The sequence below is a fragment of the Labeo rohita genome, chromosome 20 (genome assembly GCF_022985175.1).
Source record: "Labeo rohita strain BAU-BD-2019 chromosome 20, IGBB_LRoh.1.0, whole genome shotgun sequence".
Taxonomy (NCBI): Eukaryota; Metazoa; Chordata; class Actinopteri; order Cypriniformes; family Cyprinidae; genus Labeo; species Labeo rohita.
Window position 1 is genome coordinate 4313711 of NC_066888.1, and position 24989 is coordinate 4338699.

Sequence of the window (24989 nt, forward strand, 5' to 3'; positions counted from 1 at the left end):
AGTCAACGATGCTAACAAAGACGAAACTGTCGTCTCCACCTGATACACAAACAGTCCGACCACAGTAACGCAACTCACTCATGTGTGTCAATGATTTGCAAATGAGTCCCGAAAGTACCTACAATACAACGATGAGAATGTGATACAGTGATGATGTCAGGGAAGCGGTGATGTGGCCAGGATGTACATTAGAGATTTAATCACAAAAAGGGAAAACATGTCTACTGTACTGAGTGAAGTGTGTCAGTCTGCTGAAATATGCGGGCGTGTTACTGCATGACTCCTGCTGATAACAGACAATCACATCAACAACTTCAGGCAATATGGCGTACTTTCAGCCGAACGTATTTCTCCACCTATTCCATTTGAATTGCACTGGGAGATATATATGCAGTGTGTTTAATGTGAAAGCAGCGCCTTTGTATTTAACTGAGGAGGGGACTCGTATTTGTATTACTAAGTCTAAAGGTCATTGAAACTGCAGTCACGTTTTGCTAATTATCCACAGATTTCCTGCAGATAGCTTCAAAAGCAAACACATATAGCTTTTATAGCTAATAAAATACATACCACGCTGCAATAACCTGGCGACAACGAGCTGGCGTGTGAATGGTTGGTGTAGCGTGACATAACAGGAACATAAAAAGACAGTAACGGCTCATGCTGGTATCAGTGACTCATGTGAACACAAGGCCATGCTTGAATCCTGGATCTGTGAAGTTTGCTGACCCGCTGGGAAACTAAATATGAGAACTGGTCTAGGATCAGCTACCTTTCCATATTATTAATAGTGTTTATTAACTGATCAAATAATTGCAATTTAGTACTTGCTGAGAAAGCCCCCAAATGAAGGCATTATTGTGGCAGACAAGTAAAGCATTGAACAGACAAAAAAAGTGATTATAAGTGATTAAGTAATATTTTGTGCTTTTTATATATATATATATATATATATATATATGTATATACATATTTGAACATAAGCAGTCTAGAGCAGTCTTTTATACAATCAAGTCAGTCAGTCTGTCTGAGCTAAACTTATGCCGCCGTCTCACAAGCTGGTTTTTGTAAGCCTCATTTACATAGTCTCCGATTGTTATCCATGATGGTGGATTATTTCTACAAAAATCAGGGCACAATGTACTCTGTTAACATGAAAGCATTTTCTACATGATGGTTTACAAGTATTTTATCTGTATTTTTAATTTTGCACAGCGCTGCGTCATGTTTTAACAGAAATATCTGTAAAATTATTGGATAATGTCCCGGCAGAAAATCACCAACACATTTCCCTTTTTTTAACTTTGAGGGTTAAGCTTAAACCAGTAATTAAATAAGAAGGCAGAGGTAGAAGTGTACTGAATTCACTTCATTTTATATGGAAACTAACCTTCTTTTTATATTGAATTAACCTTAATTGTATGCAATATCTACTCAAAATTCACTGAAAATTTTTAAAAGTGTTTGTTCAAGGCAATTGGTTACAATGATGCCTACGCCTATGGGTGAGACTTCCGGTTCATTAACCATGGTTGGGAAATAACGAGAAGAATAACAACATGCAGTAAACAGTAAAACTGTTTGTACTACAAACCAGTGTGCTCATAATTAAAATAATATGGTAAGACACGCCATTTGCAATATCAAGCAGCAAAACAATGTTTTGCACAGCTAAAAACAGCTGGACGCTGATGAGACCTGAAGCCGGACCCATAAAATTGACAAATGTCTGCATCCAATCTTACTGGAAGAATAAGATGGATAGGCTGATATAGACCTTATGTAGCTCCGCCCCTTTTCAGCATTGCACTCATTGTCTTCCTGTTTGTCTTTCCACAGCGTGAAGGTAAAATCGTACAAGTTTAATATTGAACTCCTCATTTTTAAAATCCACGGACATTTGTTATGACATTCGCTTCAAACATTCCAATGCACATGATAACTTTCGTTAAATCCACTTCTCCAGCTTATTAGTCTTCAGCAGTGATGCTATAGAGCTACAGCAAAAACAAAAGTTCAAAGACAATTTTAAAATTCTCAGTTTCTAAAAATGGCTGCGCACTTGTTTCTCTACAACATAAGTTCTGTACTTCAGTAAGTCAGTTTAACAATGGGAGCTGATCTTAGATCAGTACACATACCGTACAGACCAGAGTATACCACATCTGTTCACTTCTTCATTGTCTAACACAGCTTTTATTGTCTTAAACTGGCGTCAGGAGACATACGCTAGTCCTTCATTAGCACGAAAGGCCAACTTTTACCCAGAGTCTGAACAGCAGGTTTGAAACTTTCAAGGTGGTTCAGTTTATAATTAGATGCATCTGCTGAAACATTGTCTGTGTTTAGAAGTATGTGAATGGCTTGGACCCAAACCATCTCAGAAGTCTTTCACATCATCATTTCTGGTTAGCAGAGAATTATACGTGTTTCGTATTGTGGTGGACCTTGACGATTTACTCAAGGTCTCTGCTAAGTGAAAGTTTTTATGATGTTGTTTCAGGCAATTGGAACAAGATGGAGAGCAGAAACGCACAACTGAGTCAACAAAAACAAGCCACAAATAATTGCAAAGACTTACAGAATTAAAAATGTGGTAACGATCCAGGGATTGAAGTATTTTGTCTAACACAGATAAATGGCATTCCTAACTTCATCAGTCTTTCCATCACTATTTCTAATTATAAACTTCATATCCGCTATAAATCTTACAAGAACTGATGATGGATAAGATGGAAATGCTAAGCAGTCTGAATGAGAAGAGGATATCCAAAACTACCCATAATGATGTATAACAAACTTTACTATATTGAAATGGTACAGTAGCTAGAATAAGATCACAGTATAAATAAAATGAAAAACTATGAGACTTTAAGTGCTGAGCATGAAAACAACTTTCAAATGTAAATGACCAACCACAAGACGTCCAACCTACACAAAGTAATTTGCTTATGGAAATAAACGATTGACTGTTCAGAGGAAAAATAATATGGAAGTAAAAAATTCCATTGCTGCAATGCATCACTTTTTTGAGAAATGAAGAACTTGTCTATTATTATTGCTATTATAAATTTAGGTGTACACTTATGTTTAACCAGCATAACTTACAACAGCTGGTTTAATAATAATAATAATAATAATAATAATAATAATAATATATATATTAATATAATAATACCTGTTATTAAATGTCTCTCACATATTTGTTTTCAGAAAGCAGTGGTTTGGCAGAAGTTTAGTAGACTTTTCAAGCTGTCAAAGCTTTCCCAGTTTCGATCATGCTCAGGGAAAAATAAATAAACATTGAGTTTCTGTATTTGGCTAGGGATGTAGATGTTGGCTTCACAAACATTTACCATAGTAACCATATTTTCTGACAAAAGTTACCACTACTTACACTAAAACTGTGGTAATCGGTCATATTTAATTTAGCAATAACATACCGATATATAAATAGTAATATATATATATATATATATATATATATATATATATATATATATATATATATAAATAATACATATTCATTTTAAGAGCAGTTTATTTACTTAAACTGTTAAAACAAAATAAAATGATTTTATTATTTTATTTATTTATACAAAAGTAACACTCACTGTAAAGCAAAATGTGGGTATTATGTTGCATTTTGTAATGAATTGAAAAAAACAACGATGTATTATGTCAAAAGGGTTTAAACTGTAGAAACAAGAGTTCCTACCTCTGATCCAGTCCACAACCTGAGTCGGTGTCCACTTTGTTATCGGCTCCATTATTTTTTTTAGATATTCAGAAAGTTTCGGCCAAGTTCTCAAACTCTGTAAAGTTAAATAAAGTGTCCTACGCTACACTTGAGCGTCCTTTCTCATGTCTAACCACTGAACACTAATGATCAGATCACAGGAACCGCGCTGAAGCTCTACCCACAGACCGAAACTAAACACTCGCGCTCACAGAGAGAGAGAGAGAGAGAGAGAGAGAGAGAGAGAGAGAGAGAGAGAGAGAGAGAGAGAGAGAGAGAGAGAGAGAGAGAGAGAGAGAGAGAGAGAGCGAGCGAGCGAGAGCGAGAGCGGATCATGTTACACACTAACAGGTCAAATTTATATCGCTGCTAAATCGTCTGTAGGGGCAGTGCGGGTCAAACACATGACTCGATATATCCCAGACATCTGAGGTCAAATTAAATCTGTTCTAAACACACTATTTAACTGTTTGGCTACTTTTAGAATTTTTAGAGTCACTGTAAGTAAAAAAAAAGTGTATATCGTGTACATGGCATTGATATCAGTACTGTGTATTGGTACTGTATAATTAGGATGATTGCAGACAGTCTGGAATGTACAATCTACAGAAGGTATAGATTCTTTATTTTCCCCCTTTTTTATTAGTTTGTTACATTCTATACTGTAATAAAGTAATAAAAAAGGCGGAATAAAATGGCACATTAAGAAATACCTTACTTAATATATGTAATATTACTATACAGTATATAAATACATACCACTCAAAAACAGTAAAAACAGTAACATTTTGAAATATTTTTACTAGTAAAATGAACTGTTTTCTATTTGAATATTTTAAAATGTAATTTATTCCTGTGTTTTCAAAGCTGATTTTTTAACATAATTATTCCAGTCACATGATCCTTCAGAAATCGTTCCAATATTCTGATTTGCTGCTAAAAAAAAACATTTATTATTATTATTATTATTATTATTATTATTATTATTATTATTATTATTATTATGTTGAATAGCAAGTTCAAAAGAACAGCATTTATCTGAAATAGAAATCTTTTGTAACATCTTTTGTAATTGTCTTTATCATCATTTTTGATCAGTTTAAAGCATCCTTGCTAAATAAAAGGATTAATTTCTATATCCCCCCAATCAAAGAATCCTGAACAAATGTACTCAATTGTTTTAAAATTGATAATAATAACAACAATAATAATATTAATAATAATAATAACAATAATAATAAATGAACAGCAATTTAGCATATTAGAATGATTTTCTGAAGGATCATGTCACACTAAACACTAGAGTAATAAAGTAAAGATCACAAAAGTAAATTACATTTTAAAATATATTCAAATAGAAATTTTTAAATAGTTATTTTAAATAGTAAAAATATTTTAACATTGTACTGTTTTTGCTGTACTTTGGAACAAATAAATGCGGCCTTGGTGAGCAAAGAGACTTCTTAAAAAAAAATAAAATAAAAATCACTGTTATTATTTATTTATTGTTGTTGTTGTTGTTGTTTATCACAGCATCTCACTTTATTTACTAATTATTACTAATTGCCAGTTCGTGTTGTTGATAGTTTTAATTACAGGATAAAATACTGATCTGTTTAGGCAGAACAAGCTATTTTTTTCCGACATACAAATGAACAGGAGCTAAATACAGGTAAACATTTTTAATTATGTTCATAAACTTGTTCATAAACTTAGAAATAACTGAAACTGATTTTTAGACAGGTATGGATATTTGTGTTTGAGGTTTACGTGTGAATGTAATTTATTTTCTAGCACGCACTGCCCTCTACAGGCCAGTATTTAAAAGTGTAATAAGTAAACCTGCCTCTGATACATTGTCCATCAATGTCCATTTCTTTCTTTTTCTTTTTTTCTTTCTTTCTTTCTTTCTTTCTTTCTTTTTAAAAATAAAAGCAGACTTACATCGTCATTAGGTTTTTTAAAATATGTCTGTATAGTTTTTATTTTTTATTTATTAGTTTAAATAGCTAAAATAAAATGTTTTTTTTTATATTTATATTTTATTTCAAATTACTTTATTTAAAGTGTGCAATTGTTGTTTTAATTTCAGTTCTAGTTAATGATAATAACCCTGGCTCATAACATTCAGCGGTACATATTTAGGATAATCACTCACTGAAAAATGAAAACAAGCAATGTTTATTAAAACATAGTAACATATAAAGCACATGAAATTTGGCTTTTGTCCATTTTCAGAAACAATTAAAAAAGTAGAGCTATATAGCCAGGAAAACAATGTTATTGCACAACACATGCATTGGAGTTGTGCTCTTCAGAACTGAGCTGTGCCTCACATATGGCGCTCATCCACACCTGCTGCTCCTCTGCAGTGTTTGCCCGCAGCATGAAAGTGCGTTTACTGTCCTTTGGTGTGACGGTCCAGCCAAATGTCCCATCACCCTCCAGCATCTCCACCTTTGCTCCAACCAGATTAATGGCCTTTTCGGCGGACTAGGAAAAGAGTACAGTTCAGAATCATTGAAATTTTCAATGTGTACCTATGATTTGTGTTAAAACTGAAGCTAATTTTATAACTATACGAGTTAGGGAGCATCATCATGAGCAGGCGTTGCCATGGTAACATAACAACAACAATATGGCGTTTAGCAATTCAATCCAGTGGCATTTAATTATTAATTATTTACCGTGCAAAAACAGTTTCTTAGACCGCTTTCACAGCGTTTGCGCAGGTGTGCTGAAGTTAATACCGATAAGCTGATCACTGTTACAAGTTTCTAAACAGGGCTGCGAGGCTTAATGCGCAAATCGGCGTCATTCGCTCTTACCTTTTCATTAAAACCATAGACAAGCTGTCCATCTCTGACATGAAACCACATCATTTTCCAGCGCTTGGTGTAGTGAGTTTTCTTAAATAACCATCCTTTTTTCCGCTCGTCTTTTTCTTCTGGATGGTTTTCATCAGTTGTACCGTTAGAGGTCGCCGATTCTAAAGCCATTGCTCTGAGACGCTCTTATCACGCGCATGCGCAAAACAAAATAAAAGTCTTTTGTTTTCGAGATAATATAGTTTTGGTAGAGGGTAAAAAAATGCATCCATAATAACTTTTAATGAATATGCTGCTTTCGTTAAATAGTAAAACAACACAACATTATGCTTCATACACTGCCAATTTTAACATTTTAAATGTTTTTGAAGAAATCTCTTATGCTCATCAAGGCAGCATTTGTTTGATAAAAATACAGTAAGGTATTATTAAAAATAAGTATTATTGTGAAATATCATTAAAACAATGGTTTACTATTTGAGTTGCTTAATTATTTTTTTATTTTTATTTATTTTATTTTATTTATTTATTTTTTTGGAAACTGTGACACTTTTTTCAGGATTCTTTGATGAAAGAAGCATATCATTTATTTAAAATAGAAATCTTTCGTAACAACATATGTCTTTACTATAACTTTTTAAAATCAATTGAACATATTGTTGCTGATATGTATTAATATAAATTAATATGCATTATATTATTATGTATTCATATAAAAATAGTACATAAAAAGATACAAAAGACTTCTTATGAAAGATTGTTACAAAAGATTTTTGTTTTGAATAAATGCTGTTCTTTTTAACTTTAACCTATAATCATCAAAGAATCCTGAATTGTTTTTCCCAACAGTATAAAATATTTAAAAAAAAAAAAAAAAAAAAAAAAAACATACACACAACAAAAATGTAGTAAAATATAGTAATATTGTTAAAACAGTGGCTTTCTATTTGAATATTATATACGTTTTCTATTGTAATATAATCAATGCTGGAAATATTTTTGGAACCTTTTTACAGGACTCTTGTGAATGAATGAATGAATAAAAAGTTAAAAAGAACAGTGTTTATTCAAAACATAAATCTTTTGTAAGAATATAAATCTTTACTATAACTTTTTTTTTTTTTTTTTGCAATTTAACATATCCAAATTATATATAAAACATCATATTTCTGAAGGATCATGTGACACTACTTTACCATCACAGGAATAAATTGTATTTAAAGTATATTAAAATAGAAAACCAATTTTACTGTATTTTGGATCAAATAAATGCAGCCTTGAAGGACATAAGACACCGATTTTTTAATAATAAATAAATAAATAAATAAATAAATAAATAAATAAATAAATAAATAAATATTTCTTCCTGATATCAAACTTTTGAACGGTAGTGTATGTTAATGGTTAAATATGAAAACATAAATAAATTTTGACATTCTGATTTCCACACTTGGACGTCATTTCTATTCTCAACTCAAAATAGTTAATTGTTTATATATATATAATGTCTATTAAAGTTATTATTCTGAAATCACTGGGAATGGGAAATCATGGAAAAGTAAACAAACAAACAAACAAAAAAAGTCCCAAAACTTTCGTTCTACCCAGATACATCATTTTGAGGATACGCTTTAATTTGAAAGCAGAATAAAAGTCTTTTGTGTACGTCAGCGCTTGTTGTCCAGCTGTTGAGGAAATGGCGGCCGCAGCGATGGCAGGGGCTGTGGCGGATCATCCGCTCCTTACGGAGGCCAAAAAGCTGGAATATTTCTCCTCCATCAACTCCATGGCCCGTAAGATTATGGAGGAGAGGGAAAAGATAAAGGAGGGGTACGGTTCGGCTTGGGATCAGATGAGTCCGGTCGAACAGGACTCGGCGATAGACAACGGGATGATGGATCCGCGGATCCGGGCTCGGTACGCAATGCACCGGGTGGAACGAGACGAGGTGATCTGCTACCCGAAACTACTCATCCAGACCGGGCAGAAGACTGTACACTTCGGAGAAGAGGTGCTTATATTTGGGACTGTCATGTGTTAGAGCTGTTATTGTTAGTTTAGTGTAGACTTCTTGTTTCGATTTGCTCAAGTTAGAGAGGGTTTGTCAATACAAAACAACTACAGTATGACCTGAACAAACAAAAACAAACTTTCTGTCTGCTATTATTTCATGTTTTTCTTTTACTATTCGTAACATTTAATTGATTTTTTAAAAATATTCTATACCTGCTTGTTTATGTGTCAAATATGTAGGTGTAAATAAAATGGTTTACTAAACAAAACCAGCGGCTAAAAAAGTGAAGGAAGTGTTAACTTCAATAATAGTCAAATTTAAGTTAGTTTTTCACTTGTTAAACTTCTGTCAGAAACATAAAGATTAAAATTGAACATTCTCAGTTTTATTTGTTAAACTGTTTACTTTAATCTATATCAACTATTTGTTATTTATACATAACAAACTTACAATTTAATAATTTAAAATGTCTGTACATTAAACTGTTTACTTAACAAATCTTTGTCAAATATATCTAAAAATTAAACTTTGCTAAGAGTCGTTTTTGAATATCTACAGTTAAACCAAACCACTTTGGTTGTCAACAAAATAAATGTCACATTTCTTTAAATTAACAGTTAACTAAACAAATCACTCAGAACTGAATAAACTAAACGTCTGAGCCCAATAAAATTAAACAGTTTACTACATATTTATTAAATAAATCTGTGCCACGTCTTTAAATTCGTCTTTAAAAAAACTGTTTATCAAAAAATATCGATTTTTCTTTTATGCCAAAAATCATTCGGATATTAAGTAAAGATGTTGTTCCATGAAGATTGTAAATATATGAAAACATAATTTTTGATTAGTAATATGCATTGCTAAGAACTTCCTTTTGGATGACTTTTTAATTATGTATTTATTTATTTATTTTTGTTTTTTTTAGCACCCTCAGATTCCAGATTTTTAAATGTATCTCGGCCAGATATTATCCTATTCTAACAAGCCATGCATCAATTTCAATTTTAAATATATAAAATGTTTATGAAAGAAGTCTTTACCAAATATGGATAAATTCAGTAATTTACTAAATATCTATGAGGCAGTTATTAAAGAAATCTGTGCCACATTTGTAAATGATGTATTAGATTGTGTGATTTAATTGAATACTCCTGTATTTTTATTCCTATTCAACACAGAAATGGCAGATTAAAGAAATTATGTCACATCTTATGGCCTGTTAACATCTCTGTCTCTTTTATTTCAAGGACTTGACTTGGCAAGATGAGCACTCGGCTCCCTTCTCTTGGGAGACCAAGGTAAGTAGGGCACCTCTGCTAAAAATACACGTTCAATTTGCTATCAAAGTGCAAACAAATGTGATCCAGCCCATCCCTTCCTAACAGAGCCAGATGGAATTCAGCATCATCTCCGGTGCTCCAGAACCAGCCGTTCCCTCCACAGTAAACGAATCCAAACCCAAGCCCTCTCAGAACACCAAGCTGCCCAGCAATGACGAATCGTCCTTCTGGAAGATCAGCGCAGAGCGCTCTCGGCTCGAGGGTGAGAAGGCTGAATTTCAGTCTCTGACGCCCAGCCAGATCAAGTCTCTGGAGAAAGGAGAGAAGCCTTTGCCGTCGTACCTGAGGTCCGAGTCTGGGCAGAGGGAGTCGGAAGAAGCGCCGGCCCCGCGGCCGGTTCAACAGAGAATCACCAAACCTCATGCCCCTCCTCCCCCCATTCCCATCAGCGTGACTCCTGTGGCGATTAGCGTGACCCCAACACCTCCTGCTCCCGTGTCCACCTCAGAGGAAGGCTGGGAGAGGGCTCAGAGCACACTTCCTTCTGTAAGCACTATGGATGATGTGTTCAGTCCTGGTCTGGTCACCAGGTCTTCCTCTCAGAACAACAGCACAGTCAAAGATGCCGACAAGGCAGAAAGCTCACCCGCCTCCAGTCCTACCTTCTCACAGGTTAGGGGGAATTTCATCTTCATTTCATATAGTTATATAGACAGATGGCTGTACATGAGAAAATGTTTTGATGTTCTTTATATTTGTCTTTCTGTTAATTAATGCAGTACATTAAAATGAAATTCATGAGTATAATGATGAATGCAATATGTCATAAATCCATAAAAAGTCCACCATTTTTAAAATAAAGGTGGAATCTATAGTTTATTTTAATAGTCATAGAACATTTACATTACACAAAAGGTTCTTTAAATTGGAAAAAGAAATGCTTCTTCTAAGAACTGTTGACTGAAAGGTTCTTTGAGGAACCCAAAATAATTCTTCTGTGGCATTACTGTGAAATCCTCTTTTGGAATCTTTAAGAATTTTTAAGAATACACTACTAGTCAAAAGTTTTTGAACTGTAAAATTTGTCATATTTTTTAAATGATTCAAAGCCTGCATTTATTTGATCCAAAATACAGCAAACACAGTAATATTGTGAAATATTTTTACTATTTAAAATGACTGCTTTCTATTTGAATTTATTTTAAAATGTAAAAATTTACATTTAAAAAGCTAAATTTTCATAATCATTACTCCAGTCACATGATCCTTCAGAAATCATTCTAATATGCTGATTATTCTGCTATTGTTATAAATATTTAAAAGAGTTGAGTACATTTTTTTCAGGATTCTTTGGTGAATTGAAAGATCCAAAGATCAGCATTTATCTGAAATAAGCTTTTGTTATATTATACACTAAACCATTCAGAAGCTTGAAGTCAGTATCATTTATTTTTATGGAAATGGGGTTATGGAAATTAGTACTTTTATTTAGCAAGGATGCTTTAAATTGATCAAAAGTGATGATAAAGACATTTATATTGTTACAAAAGATAAATGTAAATCTATTTCAGATAAATGCGGTTCTTCTGAACTTTCTATTCATCAAAGAAACCTGAAAAATTCAACTCAGCTGTTAATATAAATAATATATGTAATAATAATGTAATAATAAACATTTTTTGAGCAGCAAATCAGAATATTAGAATGATTTATAAAGGATCATGTGACTGGAGTAATGATGCTAAAAATGTAGCTTTTAAATCACAGGAATAAATTGCATTTTAAAATGTATTTAATTTGAAAACAGTTATTTTAAATGGTAAAAATATGTCAAAATTTTGTTGTACTTTGGATCAAATAAATGCAGGCTCTGTGAGCAGAAGAGTCTTTAAAACACATTAAAAATCATACTGTTCAAAAACTTTTGACTGGTACTGTATATCAGAATATAAAATTAGAAAAAAAGCTTTATAAATTGATGTTCTTGAAAAGGAAACATTAAGTACTTTGGTGGAATCTTCTATTATTGTTAAAAATATCATAAAATAATATAAAAATAATGTTTTGTTAAAACTACGATTTATTATTTTTTAACGTAACAGAATGAATCAAAGTCATTTGATTAAAAACATGAAATTACGGGTAGAGAGGAGACACTTAAGACTGTATGTCAAGCTCAGCAAGACATAAAATATGAGATAATTTGAGCTTTTTATGGCAAAGTTAGTCAGGTCAGACTTTTTTTTGTGGTGTGGCTATAATGATATTAATTTTAATTAATTTTTGTTTTGTTTTACCAGGAAAAGCACATTGAGATTAAACATTTCTTTTACAAGAGCGTCCTGGCCAAAAATAAATAAATTCATAAATTAATCAATACCTTTTTTTTTTGTTTAAATAATCATTAAATAATAATAATTTAATTATTAATAATTTTTACTTCACAGTTACACCACATTCCATTTTCCAAGTTAAATGTAAAGGTTTCTTTTATTTATTTTTTTATTCATTTATTGACTTTTGACACTTAACCCACATTTTCTCTACATTTTTCTCCTACTAACATTTTATCAACTGACAAAACAAATTGTTGTATCTCCTTTTTTTCAGTTTAACACTAGCAGCAGTATCCTGAAGACTGGATTTGACTTCTTGGACAACTGGTAACGCTCGAATATCCTGAAGAACCCATTCCAGATCACAGGACCTACAAACACCACAAACCCAACACTACAGAACACTTTCCTTTAATGCTTTAGTAGTTTATTTATAGTGCATCAGTATCTCTACGATTGTATTAAAATCTTCATTTGTCTGGCTCCATCTCACTGGTTAAAAGTTACTGAATGCATGAGCTATGATACATCAGGTAGGATTTTAAACCGAGCACATGTTTTTGTTTCTTCGATTGTTTTCACACTTGGTACATCTGCTGAGTCAGAACCCATTTTCTCTACGCCTTGTTGGTCTGTTTTCCCACTATTACTGTTTTTCAGAAAACTTCTTTCACCATCAACATTAGAACCACCAAAAGCTGTTTATTCTGTGTATCCAGGCAACAAAGTTTCTTAAAGTTGCAGAACAATGTTTTGATTTTGTTTGGTGTTACTACCAAACTGGCACAATATACTTAATCAGTACCAGCCCACTTCTGGATTGCATTCACATCTACCAGGAACCGTGCTGTGGTTCACATTAAACGAACCCCAAACCCCTCCTTTGCGTGCAGTTACAGAAGTTCAAAAGATGCATTAATCAAACAAGCCAGACCTCGTGGTCAGTTGAACTCAGATCCACACTAGTGTGAATGCCACATCACTGTCACTGCCATAAATTTTGATCTATATTTATCTAGACCTCAATACTAGTGTTAAGATGCTTCACTGTACATTTATTGATAAGGACCTAAATGAGACACCGTAGCGCTAGCATGGTTTTGAAGAGATGACTTGCGCCTGGCTTGTTTTGTAGACTTTTTATATGCGTGCTACTTTCATTGTATGCTTTCAAGTGAATCATTGACTTTCTCCTCATTCTCCTAAATGCTTCCTTTCTTTGTCTCTTTCCTGTAGCCCAGTTCACCAGAGATGACTTAATAACTTAAAGCAATAGTTTAAATCTCCATTTGTTGTTAGGCCTGAAACATACTCTATGCAAGTACGCGAATGTGGGTGCAACATTAACCCTCTGGTGTTGTTCATTTGGGAGTCACAACTTCTTGTTGTTCACAGTCAAAAGTGACCAAACATCTGAAATGTTTTTTTCTTTTTTTTCCCAGTAAAATCAATGTAATATATTTTTATTTCATAATATTTTTTCTTGTTTTATTTTGTATTTTAACATACATGGTACTAATTAATATTTATGCAATAATTATGATCAATTTTTCCCCCATTGAAAATAATACAAACGCTTTTTTTTCTAAGATTTTAATATTACTTTTTAATTATGGCAATTATTTCATGTTAAAATAGAGACAATGCCCTTAAAATCCAATTTTTGAAGTCAGATTAGTGCCTGGTGGGAGCAAAAAAAGAAAAACATTGCAATTCCATGGTTTAGCCACTAGATTCATATACAGCTCTGTATAAAAGGTTTATAAATTCTCTTGTTGTTTTTAGACATAAAGACTTATTTTATTAGGTTGTGGATTTGGATATATATTTAGACATTCTCAAATAACGTTTTGTAAAAGTTTAGATTTTTTTTGTTTGAAATTTTGGTTTGAAATGTCAGTTTTTGCATTCATTTTACTACAGTCAAACCTGAACACAGAGATAGACATTTTGTTCAATCAAAATTCAACAAAAATGTAACAGAAACAAACAGGAATGCTTTATCAGAGGTTAATTAATCTGATTTCAACCTTATTTGAGTCTCCTGGCTCAGTTTTGCCATATTGTTACAACCACACCAGTTTATTTGCGTGTGTATAATAGTGTGTTGTGTGTTATGTCTGTGTGTTGAGTGTGTGTGTCTGTTTTGTACTGTTGATGTTTTAGTGTGTAACCCCTTCCTTGGTGTCTGTGTTTTTATAGCATTTTTGGCTGAATTATTGATTTTATATCATGCATTTGCAAAAACAAGCTTTGTGTTACAGTCACACTTGTTCATGTATGTATGTCTGCGTATGTCTATTTTAGAGATACTTTTAGATATTTTAGAGTGTCACCCCTTTATTGCTGTGCACTCTTTTTCTGTATCATGAATGATTTGTCGATTGTACAAAAAAAAAAAATTCTCTGTATTTCTGCATATTTCCCATTAATTTCCAATGGCAGTCACTGACCTGGAACAACACAAGTGTGACTATTTTTTTGTGCTACCATTTATCGTTTGCAAATCAAGTCCTTTGTTTTTTTTTCACATAGTGACTGTCATAAAAGTCATTGAGTTTCATACCATTCCAATGAAGTAGCAATTTTTACAAATTCGAAACCTTTTTTTTTTTTTTTCTAAAATGACCAAACAATACCAGAGGGTTAAACGGGTGTTATTGCGTTACTGTGACATTAGCAAACTCCAGAACTCAAGGGGGCGATAGAGTTAACTGAAACTGAATGTGCTATTGTTCAAGTAGCTAGCTCTAAACAAGTTAATAGTTAAATATTTTCAAAATGCTTGATTTTGGACGTGTGAAATCGACACTAGCGTTTACGTTCACGTACTTGTCTGATGTATGGTTCAGGGCTAAATTGACTACACTGTAAAAAGTTTTCACCAGTTTCAACTTACAAATTTAGTTAAGCAGTTAAGCAGCTGCCTTAAAATTTTAAGTTAAATCAACTTAAAAGTACAAGTAATTTAAACTAATAAGTTAAATCAACTTTAAATCACTATATTTTAGTGAGTTGAAATGACTTGTAGTTTTAATTTGATTTAACTTAATTTTAAGGCTAAACTTAAGTTTTTAAGTTGAGACTGGTAAAAACTTTTTACACTGTCAGGTTCAAGGGTAGGAATCATTTTTGGAGCATTGTTACGAGATGTTTTTGTTGAATTCGAAATGCGTGGCCTGGAGCCAGTATTTATGCATTCATATATCTGTAATGAAAGATAAGACAATAAAAGGAGGACACTCAAATCTTGTTGTTTTTCTCATTCTTCTCTTGCCTGGTAGGGGGCAGTGTAACACTAATTGAAAACAGAAAGATGGAGCTCTACTCATAAATCCCATGACAGTTTTCTGCTTTTGTCAGTTTCACTGCCCGCAGCGTTATTTATTTTAGTAAAAAATAACCATTGGATGTGCGTTAATGTAATTGGTCACATATGTGGCATTTTCAAAATGCTCTTAATATGCTTTATTTAAAGAGTTTATTTCCCCAGGCAATCATTTTTATTTTGGGGGATTGACGTTATAGCACATGTTTTGAAAAAGGCCTTGCTAGTTCCTGACTGGAAAGTAGTTTTTCCAAGAGGTCATTCAACATGCAGGTTTTTTACATTACATTAGTCTGATTATATCCATAACACAGTATTCTGGTTCCTGATTGTCTGCTATAATCTGAATTATAATCTGAAGGAGTTTTATAGGTGGATTAGATCAGTAACAACAACAGTAGACATCCACTGTTTTGTGGTTCTTTCTAATTGTTATTTGCCGAAGGTAGACATCTAAACTGTTTATCTGTTTCTTGTTCTGTGTAAAGTCTAGACACAGTCATCTGGGAGAGATTTGCTTAGTTAGACTTTCTTATGTAATGAACTGGATTCTTTTGGGCAAACCTCCATTCTTACATCTAACTCCCTTCCAAAAGTTTCCTCCAGAGGAAGCGAGAAAGAGAGAAGTGTCCTGTTTAGAGGACGAGAAGTCCAAATTCCTTCCATGTGTGGAGACAGAACTCAGCTGGTAATGAGACGTTCATCATTTTCCTGTCATTCGGCCACTATTGACTTTTACAGAACAGCATGTTCCCAAGGGACAAAGGCATAAAAAAACTTCACAGAAAGCTGAGTCTTGGGAAACAAAGTGGACATCTATTTAAATGTTTATGAAAGAGAATAAGCTGTGTCAGTAAAACTGCCATGTTTGCACGAAGAATGGAAGTGGGAGGAATTAAAAAAAAATCCTGCGTTTGGGTATAAAATTCTTAGGAAGAAAACACAAAGAGGAAGAGGGAAAGAAAAAGGAATCTTTCAGACAAGGTGAAAGGAGGAGGAGAAGTGTCCGACAGCTGCAGAGAGGGAGGAGGCTAAAACAAAACAGAGCTGTATAGAGGTGAACGGTAGAGCGAGAGCTAGAGTAGGTTGAAAGCGATGTGAAAGGAGGAGAGAAGGTTGCTGTTGAATGAACATCAGGAGCTGTGTATATATACAGTCAAACAGAGAGCTGGCTGAAAAGAAGAAAGGAATTTATGAAGTGAAGTGACTTCAAGTGGAGATGAGTCTAACAGTGATTCTGGCGGCTGTAGTGGGCTTCAGCGCTCTGTCTTCCTGTTACTCTGGCGAGAACACCACAAGACCGGCCATCACAACAGCTGATCTGTCTCAGGTTAAGTTTCTAGATTTACTTCTTAGGAAATTAACAATTTACTGTTTAATGGTGGCATTTTCTTTCAATTTAACTTTATACATAAACTCAGTTTTGTATTAAATCTTTGAAAACCTACCACGATGCTTATAGAATGGTATTCTTTGAAGTGCCTTGGACTATTATGTAACTAATTTGAAATACATCAAAATACCAAGGTATTACCATATGGTGTCATCACTGTATGGTGTTCTACTAGGGGTTACTATACTGCTTTAAAATGATGAAGCTAGTTCAATATGCATCTGCGTTTATAAAGTGAGAGCAAATGTCATTCATTTCTAGATGCTACAAAACATCCTTAGCAATCACATTCTTTAAGTACCATTAAGTACCTGGCCATGGCATCCAGTGTGGTTGTGCATGTGTATTTGGTATTGGGCAAAGGCTGGAATAAACTGAACAGATTTCAAACCACTAGGCATCATATATTGTATCATATATCATATATATTTGGCTATGTTGTAAATGGTTACAGAGGAAAATTGGGCATCATACACTTTATGACTAAAGGTCACCACCCTGTCCCGAACACAACAAACCCAACATGTGCCTAGTTGCTAGGAGATCGATGACAAATAAAAACATTATTTGATATCCTGCCACTGAAATGAAGTTTGTGGTCATCATATAAAAATCTTGGACTGCTCAAAATTTGCAGACTGGCTCTGAATTTTGGCAACTATATGGGCAAAGATATGGGCAGAGGTTGTGTAGTGTATTCCAGCCTTAAAGGAGAAGTTCACTTCCAGAATAAAAACTGAAGATAATTTACTCACCCCCTTGTCATTGAAGATGTTCATGTCTTTTTCTCTTCAGTCACAAAGAAATTGTCTTATGAGTAAAACATTTCAGGATTTCTCTCCATTTGGTGGACTTCTATGGTGCCCCTGAGTTTGAACTTCCAAAATGCAGTTTCAATGTAGTTTCAATGTAGCTTCAAAGAGCTCGAAAAGATCCTAGCTAAGGAGGAAGGGTCTTGCCTAGCAAACAATTGGTTATTTTCTAAAAGAAAATACAATTTATATACTTTTTAACCTCAAATGCTCATCTTAGCTCTGTGTGAACTCTCCAGTTAGGATAGGTAAAAAAATACCATCTCATTTTCTTCTCCAACTTCAAATCCATCTTACATTGCATTTTTTTTTGTAAATGGCGTTTGATCTTTGCATGTTCACTTTGTAAACACTGGGTCAGTACCTCTAAATCAATGTAGGATGCTTTGAAGTTGGAGGAGAAAATGAGATGGGAGTTTTTCGACATACCCTAACTGTTTTCAACCCGGAAAACACCGGAGTTCACGCAGAGCTAGACAAGATGAGCATTTGAGGTTAAAAAGTATATAAATTGTCAATATGTTTTTAAAAAATAACCGATCGTTTCACTGGATAAGACCATTCTTCCTCAGCTGGGATCGTTTAAAGCCCCCTTGAACCCACATTTGCATTTTGGAAGTTCAAACTCACAGGCACCATAGAAGTCCACTATATGGAGAGAAATCCTGAAAGGCATTAACATCTTCAACAACAAGGGGGTGAGTAAATTATCTGTCAATTTTTGTTCAGGAAGTGAACTTCTCCTTTAGGTCTTGTTTTTGACGGCGGTTCTGTTGTCATTTAAATCTACAGGTGAGATTCAATGAGGAGATGGTTGTAGGGCGAGGGGACACTCCTGACATCATAGAACCTGAACCTACCACTGCCGTCTCTGAAATGGAGAGCACCTACAACTACATCCGTGCGTTAACCAAACTCACTTCACTTATACACTTCCATCTGAAGAGCCAGAAATGCAAGCCAAAACCAATGCAATGGAATGTATATTTGCATATACAGTATTCTACTTGCAATAACACCCCATGTCTTTACTTGCACAAATGAAGGTGTTGTTTGTCCTGACATGAAGGATTGTAAATATGATAATACTGAATACTTTGGGTATGCAAATTATACAATGCAACTTGAACTCAGTAAGATTTTATCTAAAAAAGCTGCTACTCAAGAATTCAGTCTATATCTTCAGCTACCTTGTCAACCCCTTCCCCCTCCACAACATAGTTTCTTAATATTTCTATTCATTCACTGGTATGCAGCAGCATAGCTGACTAATGAAAGACTTGATTCACATTTGTCTATTTATACATTTTTGCAGTGTCTAGACTGGCAGCGATGGATCAGGCTATCCACAAACTTAATGTGGGACAATACACATTGGACATTAAAGTTACACAACTGTTGGAAAGAATGATACGACTTGAGAATAGATTAGGCGACACTGAAGATGCCATTCAACAAGTCTCGTCCTACTGCAAGGACAACCGCAAAGAGATCGGACGACTAGAGGGTTAGTGGCTTCTCTACTGTCTTTACATTTGGCTCATAGTTGTGGGTTATAAAGGGTATTGTATACAGTGGGAAATCTATCTGTGCTTAAAGAATGCACGTTTTCACTACTGAGGTGGGTAGTAACCCACTGTTCATGATGACCCAAGCCATAAGGCTATCTGGCACTAAGGACAAGTGGGGTCAACACCCTTTGTTGGACCTGGAACAACGTGAAATGCAGTCACATTACAGTCATAAATCGATCCCAATCCTAATGATATTCCTTGTCTCATGTAGCCAGACCATTGCCTAACAACAGGGGTGTCCAAACTCGGTCCTGAAGGGCCTCTGTCCTGCAGAGCTTAGTTCTAACTTGGTTCAGCACACCCGCCTGGACATTTCTAGTATGCCTAGTAAGACCTTGATTAGCTGGTTCAGATGTGTTTAATTGGTGTTGGAGCTGATGTCTGCAGGACAGTGGCCTTTCGGGAGAAGGACTGGACACCCCTACCTAATGACATAAGATCTGAGCTCTGTAGCCAATGAAATCGGCCTGCTCACTTAGTCCTTAGTCCAAACTTGGTCCTGGAGGGCTGGTGTCCTGCAAAGTTTAACTCCATTCCCAATTAAACACACCCGAACCAGCAAATGAAGCTCTTACTAGGCATACTAGAAACTTGCCAGCAGGTGTGTAGAGGGAAGTTGGAACTAAACTACACAACATTAGAAAGATCAGGCCCTTTCTAACTGAGCAGGCCACACAACTTCTTGTCCAGGCCCTGGTCATCTCCAGGCTGGACTACTGCAATGCTCTTCTAGCCGGTCTTCTCTCATGCACAATCAAACCTCTACAAATGATTCAGAATGCAGCAGCACGACTGGTCTTCAACGAGCCCAAAAGGGCCCATGTCACACCTCTCTTTATCACCCTGCACTGGCTCCCAATTGCAGCTCGCTTCAAATTCAAGACACTGATGCTTGCTTATAGAACAACCACAGGCTCGGCGCCCGCCTACCTCCAGTCATTGCTACCAATCTACACTCCCTCCAGAACTCTGAGATCCGCCAGTGAGCGATGCCTCATTGTACCATCACAAAGAGGCACAAAGTCACTTTCCAGAACATTCTCTTACACCGTTCCTGGCTGGTGGAATGATCTTCCCACCGCTATCCGGAATGCCAACTCCCTAACAACTTTCAAGCAACTGCTGAAAACCCATCTCTTTCGACGCTACTTGACTTGAAAAAAAAAAAAAAAAAAAAAAAAAAAAAAAAAATTTTTCCTTTTCTACTCTTTTCCCTTTCTAGCTTGTACTTATTTGAACAATGCCTGTTATATGGTATTTTGAGCACTTTGTAGGTCGTTTTGCTTCTTTAGGACAAATCGCTTGATGTATTCCCCACCTGTAAGTCGCTTTGGATAAAAGCGTCTGCTAAATGAATAAATGTAAATGTAAATGTAAACTCTGCAGGACACTGGCCCTCCAGGACCAAGTTTGGGCACCCCTGTACTAGAGGCTGCAGTCTTTAGCAAACTTGTTAGCGTGCCCACCTCCTATCCCGGAAACACCGGTTTGAACAGAGTAGAACCGAATGGGTTAACACCCGGAACCTTTTATTTCCTGATAAACTATTAAAGCTTGTGGAACAAAGGCTCTTGGAAAACCTGTAGAAATTAGCCAGATTAGGCTTTAGACTTTTCAGATTTAGACTTTTGTCTTTACTCAAGTGTTTCCAGTTTAGTGTGCCATATATATTAGACATTCAACAAACGGGTGTGGGTGGTCCGCGGGACTGACGTATGAGGGTAAGACTATTCAAACCTATTCCTAACCTATTTCTAAAATCAGAGCAAAATCAGAAGCTCAACCCCTTAAAAACAGCTCTAATCGTAGTCCTAGCCCTAAACCTCCCCTGCAACCTTTCAAAATTCAAAATCTGCCCTCCATCACTTCAAGTTAGGGTGTACTCACACTAGGCAGTTTGAACCGTGCCTGAGTGCATTTGACCACCAAAGCGCGGTTCGTTTGACTAGTGTGAGTGCTCCGAACCGTGCCCGGGCGTGGTTCGTTTAGCCGTCCCTGGCCCGCTTGGAAGAGGTGTGCCAGAGCACGGTTCAGTTGGACTCAGGCGCGGTTCGCATGTAGTGTGAGCGCTAACCGTGCTGGAGCATGGAACAGGATGCATCATGTCACGTTTTTTTCCGATGTACGGGAACTGTAGTCGGTAATCAAAGCTGCAAAGTCCTTGCTGCACTTCAGCTGGTACCTTGCAAACCTCCTCATACGAGCAGCACGACTGCGTGAAAAATTTTGTGCCACAAAAGCGATAGACCTGTTTAGCAACAGGCTGAGAGGGCTGTGGACAACCGCGGACCAAACGACTCAAAAGTACTATCCACAAAGTAACCAGAGCGATGGACTCCATTGCGTTCAGCGAGAGCGCCGCTCTTCCTGTTTATCCTGAAACCGTCGTACCATAATGATGTAAGCGTGCTCCGGCACGAATGCTGAAACCCTATGTGAGTGCAGGCCAGAGGGGGAGTGGGGAGGGGGGACAATCGTACTCGGGCCCGGTTCACGGCAACCATGCCTAGTGTGAGTACACCCTTACACAACCAGTTCCAAACTGAAATCTGACATTCTATCTCTCACCATAATCGCAAACTCTAACCCTCCTCTAGGCCCTAATATACTTTATGCGAAACTGAAGAACAAACTGGTACAACGTCATTTCAAACAACATGATGCCAAAACGAATTTCATCTGGAGTTCATTGCAGGTGTTCGAAACAGCTTGCCAAAACATACTCTCTGGAAAAGTTTGCTCTAGCTGATAAACACCTTCAAACAACCATTGGTCCAACTACATAATAGAAAGGTGTGCTTTAGGCTCCACTTTTTGACGTCAAGATCCGATTTATTTCTTCTGTACCGTCGGTCCAGGCCAGACTCAAGTAAAAACATGAACACACAGGAGAGCTTGTGCAATATATCCACATGATTAGATGATTTCTTAACGGCTGTTTTAGCATCCCTGATATTTTCATTTTGTGTTTATTTTGGTACTGAGAGGAAAGCATGCAGAACATATTTAGGCATTCACCTAAACACAGAAAAAACAGCGTAGGCAGTTTCGGAGTGTTGACAGTAAACCACTGCAAAGGTATTTGAAAATTATTTTTAACCCTAAGCAAAGAACAGCAGAGAACTTTGCCACAGAAACAATGGGGCCTCAACCCATTGATTCCCCCAGCCCCCACCATTTCACTAACAAGGGGTCCAGTCCTGCTCCTGGAGGGTCACTTTTCTTGTTTCAATCAAAAACGCTTGCCTAGAAGTTTCTACTGATCCTGTAGACCTTGATTGGCTGGTTCAGGTGTGTTTAGCAAGGGCTAGAGAGTGGCTCTCCAGGAACAGGATTGGACACTCTTGACCTAACCCAATCCTAACCCTTCAGCCTTACCTCCAATCCTTCCAGCCCTAAACTTCCAGACTTAAAATTCTAACTCCAACCTTTAGTTCAAACCTTGACCCTTTCATCTCCATTTTTAATTTGTCCTTCCAACACCCTCCAACCTCCAGACCTGGGGCAGCTGTGGCCAAATGGTTACAGAGTTGGACTTGTATCCCAAAGGTTGCAGATTCGAGTCTCAGTACCAGCAGGAATTGTAGGTGGGGAGAGTGAATGTACAGTGCTCTCTTCCACCTTCAATACCACAACTGAGGTGAGACCCTTGAGCAAGGTACCGAACTCCCAACTGTTCCCTAGGTGCCACAGCAAAAAAATAGCTGCCCACTGCTCTGGGTGTGTGTTCACGGTGTGTGTGTGATTGTTCACTACTCACTGCTCCAATTTCGAATTCCAATATGGGACCCCATACTTGGCCACATGTCCTTTCCTTTCCATTTCCTAACCCCAGTTTCCTACCCTAAACTAGTGTGACCATTTAGGTTCTCCATCTTTATCCAAGACACATCCTGACCAGGATTTCTATATTGCCTGAAATATCCAGGTTTTGGCTTTGTTTTCTTGTTTTCATACTTGCTGAAGATAATGATCGAGTAGTGAATAGTTTGACCAATAACATGCAGGCATTGTGGTTTGTGAGAAGGTGGGATCTACAGAGAATGGTCAAAGCGATGGAAATACATATACATGTTAGGTGTAACCTGGATATTTTTAGCAATACAGAAATCCTGGCCAGGATGTGTCTGGGCAAAAGAGAATGTACGGTCACCCTACCTAAACATTAATACCAATGCTACTCCTAGTTGTCGAATTTTAACCCTTACCTAAACTCTATCCCTATTCCCATGTTTTCCTAAACAAAACTTTTAATGCCAATCCCTAATTGAAATCTGAAAGTTATAAAGGAAAACCACACATGCTGCATATACTGGTTTCGATCTTTTGATTAGGACCTAATGCCTACAGAAACTTAACACTAAAATTGAACTGATTAATACTAAAGTTCAGGAGCAGAAAGGTTGTTGGTCCATGTACTACTTAGGGAAATCTTAAGATGACAGCAAAGTACTCTATTTGACACTCATTAACTGAACTTTGTGTTTTGTGTATTTTATTAAAATATGATGAAAATGACTTTGTGGTTCCAGGCTGCCAGAAAGGCCGTAAAATGGGTTACAAATGCTTCCTGGCATACCGCGTGTATGAGACCTATGCAGATGCATCCAAGAAGTGTCAGGAGCGGGGAGGACGCATGGCTATGCCACGGGATCGCAAGGAACAGGAAGCTTTGGCTGAATATGTGAAATCAGTATTCCATGGAAACTGGCCTGTTTGGCTTGGGATCAATGATGAGCGATCTGAAGGCCTCTATCTATTTGAGGACACAACTCGTGTCACTTACTTCCAATGGAGGAAGCACTTCCTGTCAAGCCAGCCAGATGGTGGGAAACGAGAGAACTGTGTAGCCATGTCCTCAGATGACGGAGACTGGTGGGACACCTACTGTGAAAGACGCATGTATTATCTGTGCGAGTTTGATGTTTGATATTTGATAAATTCCTAAATGGCTTATAATTAAGATTTTTTTTTTCATTTTTCTTTAAGAGCAGCTATTAACTGTTTTGAAAACAGTTGTTGCACAGGTAAAATTAGGGATAGTGAATTTTATGATCCCATGAAATGGTTTGATAAATACAATTTTCTTTCTGTTGACTTTCTTGTTGTCATATTGTAACGGGAAGTTGGAGCAGGATGTATCTAGTGCTAAACCTCCTGTCCCCGTTGAATCCCAAAGCAATTCCATTGGTTGAGACAAACTTTTACACGCTGCCTCACTCTAACTCTCTGTTCATGAAATAGTTTTAAATTACATATTCCACACATATATCACATTATATTACTAAAGCTAAAAATGGTTAAATGAAAAATGTCTAAGTATTTTCAGTTAGCCTTCAACTAGCAAGCAAAGTAATTAGCCTACTAGCTCAGCATAACACATCTGAACAGGCTTTGAGGAAGGGGGATGGGATTCTGCAGAGAAATCGCATATTGAGAAGAGAAATACGGTACATTTTAAAAAGCTTATATCTGCTAAAACTGAACAAACTTTACTAAAAATACACCAGCCTATAGTGTAGATGGCTTTATATGGCTAATAGACTAAAATGGCACAAAACTCCAATATTCATGGGATCTTAAAGCCAGTACTGGAAATATTTGTAATAGCAAAGGTTTGAAGATCATGGACAAATGACAACATACTGAAATGTAATAAATTATTTAATCTTTCTGATATTT

The 24989-nt window shown here is 35.9% G+C and overlaps 4 protein-coding genes across 4 annotated transcripts in view; 2 read left to right on the top strand and 2 right to left on the bottom strand.

Moving 5' to 3' along the window:
- LOC127183107 (connector enhancer of kinase suppressor of ras 3) overlaps window positions 1-3938 on the bottom strand; it is a 65302-nt gene extending 61364 nt beyond the window's left edge. Inside the window, exon 1 of the mRNA XM_051138925.1 lies at window positions 3719-3938. Coding sequence (XP_050994882.1) covers window positions 3719-3770 — 52 coding nt within the window. The 5' untranslated portion in view covers window positions 3771-3938. The remainder of the gene's footprint in view (window positions 1-3718) is intronic.
- Window positions 3939-5949: 2011 nt separating this feature from the next.
- On the bottom strand, window positions 5950-6749 carry si:ch73-111k22.3 (pleckstrin homology-like domain-containing protein). Its single transcript, XM_051139493.1, has 2 exons — window positions 6568-6749; window positions 5950-6232 (listed from the first exon to the last, which is right to left on the bottom strand). The coding sequence occupies exons 1-2, from the start codon at window positions 6736-6738 to the stop codon at window positions 6020-6022; spliced, it is 384 nt and encodes a 127-aa protein (XP_050995450.1). The 5' UTR covers window positions 6739-6749; the 3' UTR covers window positions 5950-6019.
- Window positions 6750-8228: 1479 nt separating this feature from the next.
- On the top strand, window positions 8229-15448 carry c20h1orf198 (chromosome 20 C1orf198 homolog). Its single transcript, XM_051138343.1, has 4 exons — window positions 8229-8578; window positions 9832-9882; window positions 9970-10536; window positions 12475-15448. The coding sequence occupies exons 1-4, from the start codon at window positions 8264-8266 to the stop codon at window positions 12529-12531; spliced, it is 990 nt and encodes a 329-aa protein (XP_050994300.1). The 5' UTR covers window positions 8229-8263; the 3' UTR covers window positions 12532-15448.
- Window positions 15449-16405: 957 nt separating this feature from the next.
- clec11a (C-type lectin domain containing 11A) lies at window positions 16406-24984 on the top strand. Its single transcript, XM_051138346.1, has 4 exons — window positions 16406-16858; window positions 18526-18634; window positions 19049-19240; window positions 23840-24984. Exons 1-4 carry the CDS (start codon window positions 16748-16750, stop codon window positions 24235-24237), a joined length of 810 nt encoding a protein of 269 aa, XP_050994303.1. The 5' UTR covers window positions 16406-16747; the 3' UTR covers window positions 24238-24984.
- Window positions 24985-24989: the final 5 nt, after the last annotated feature.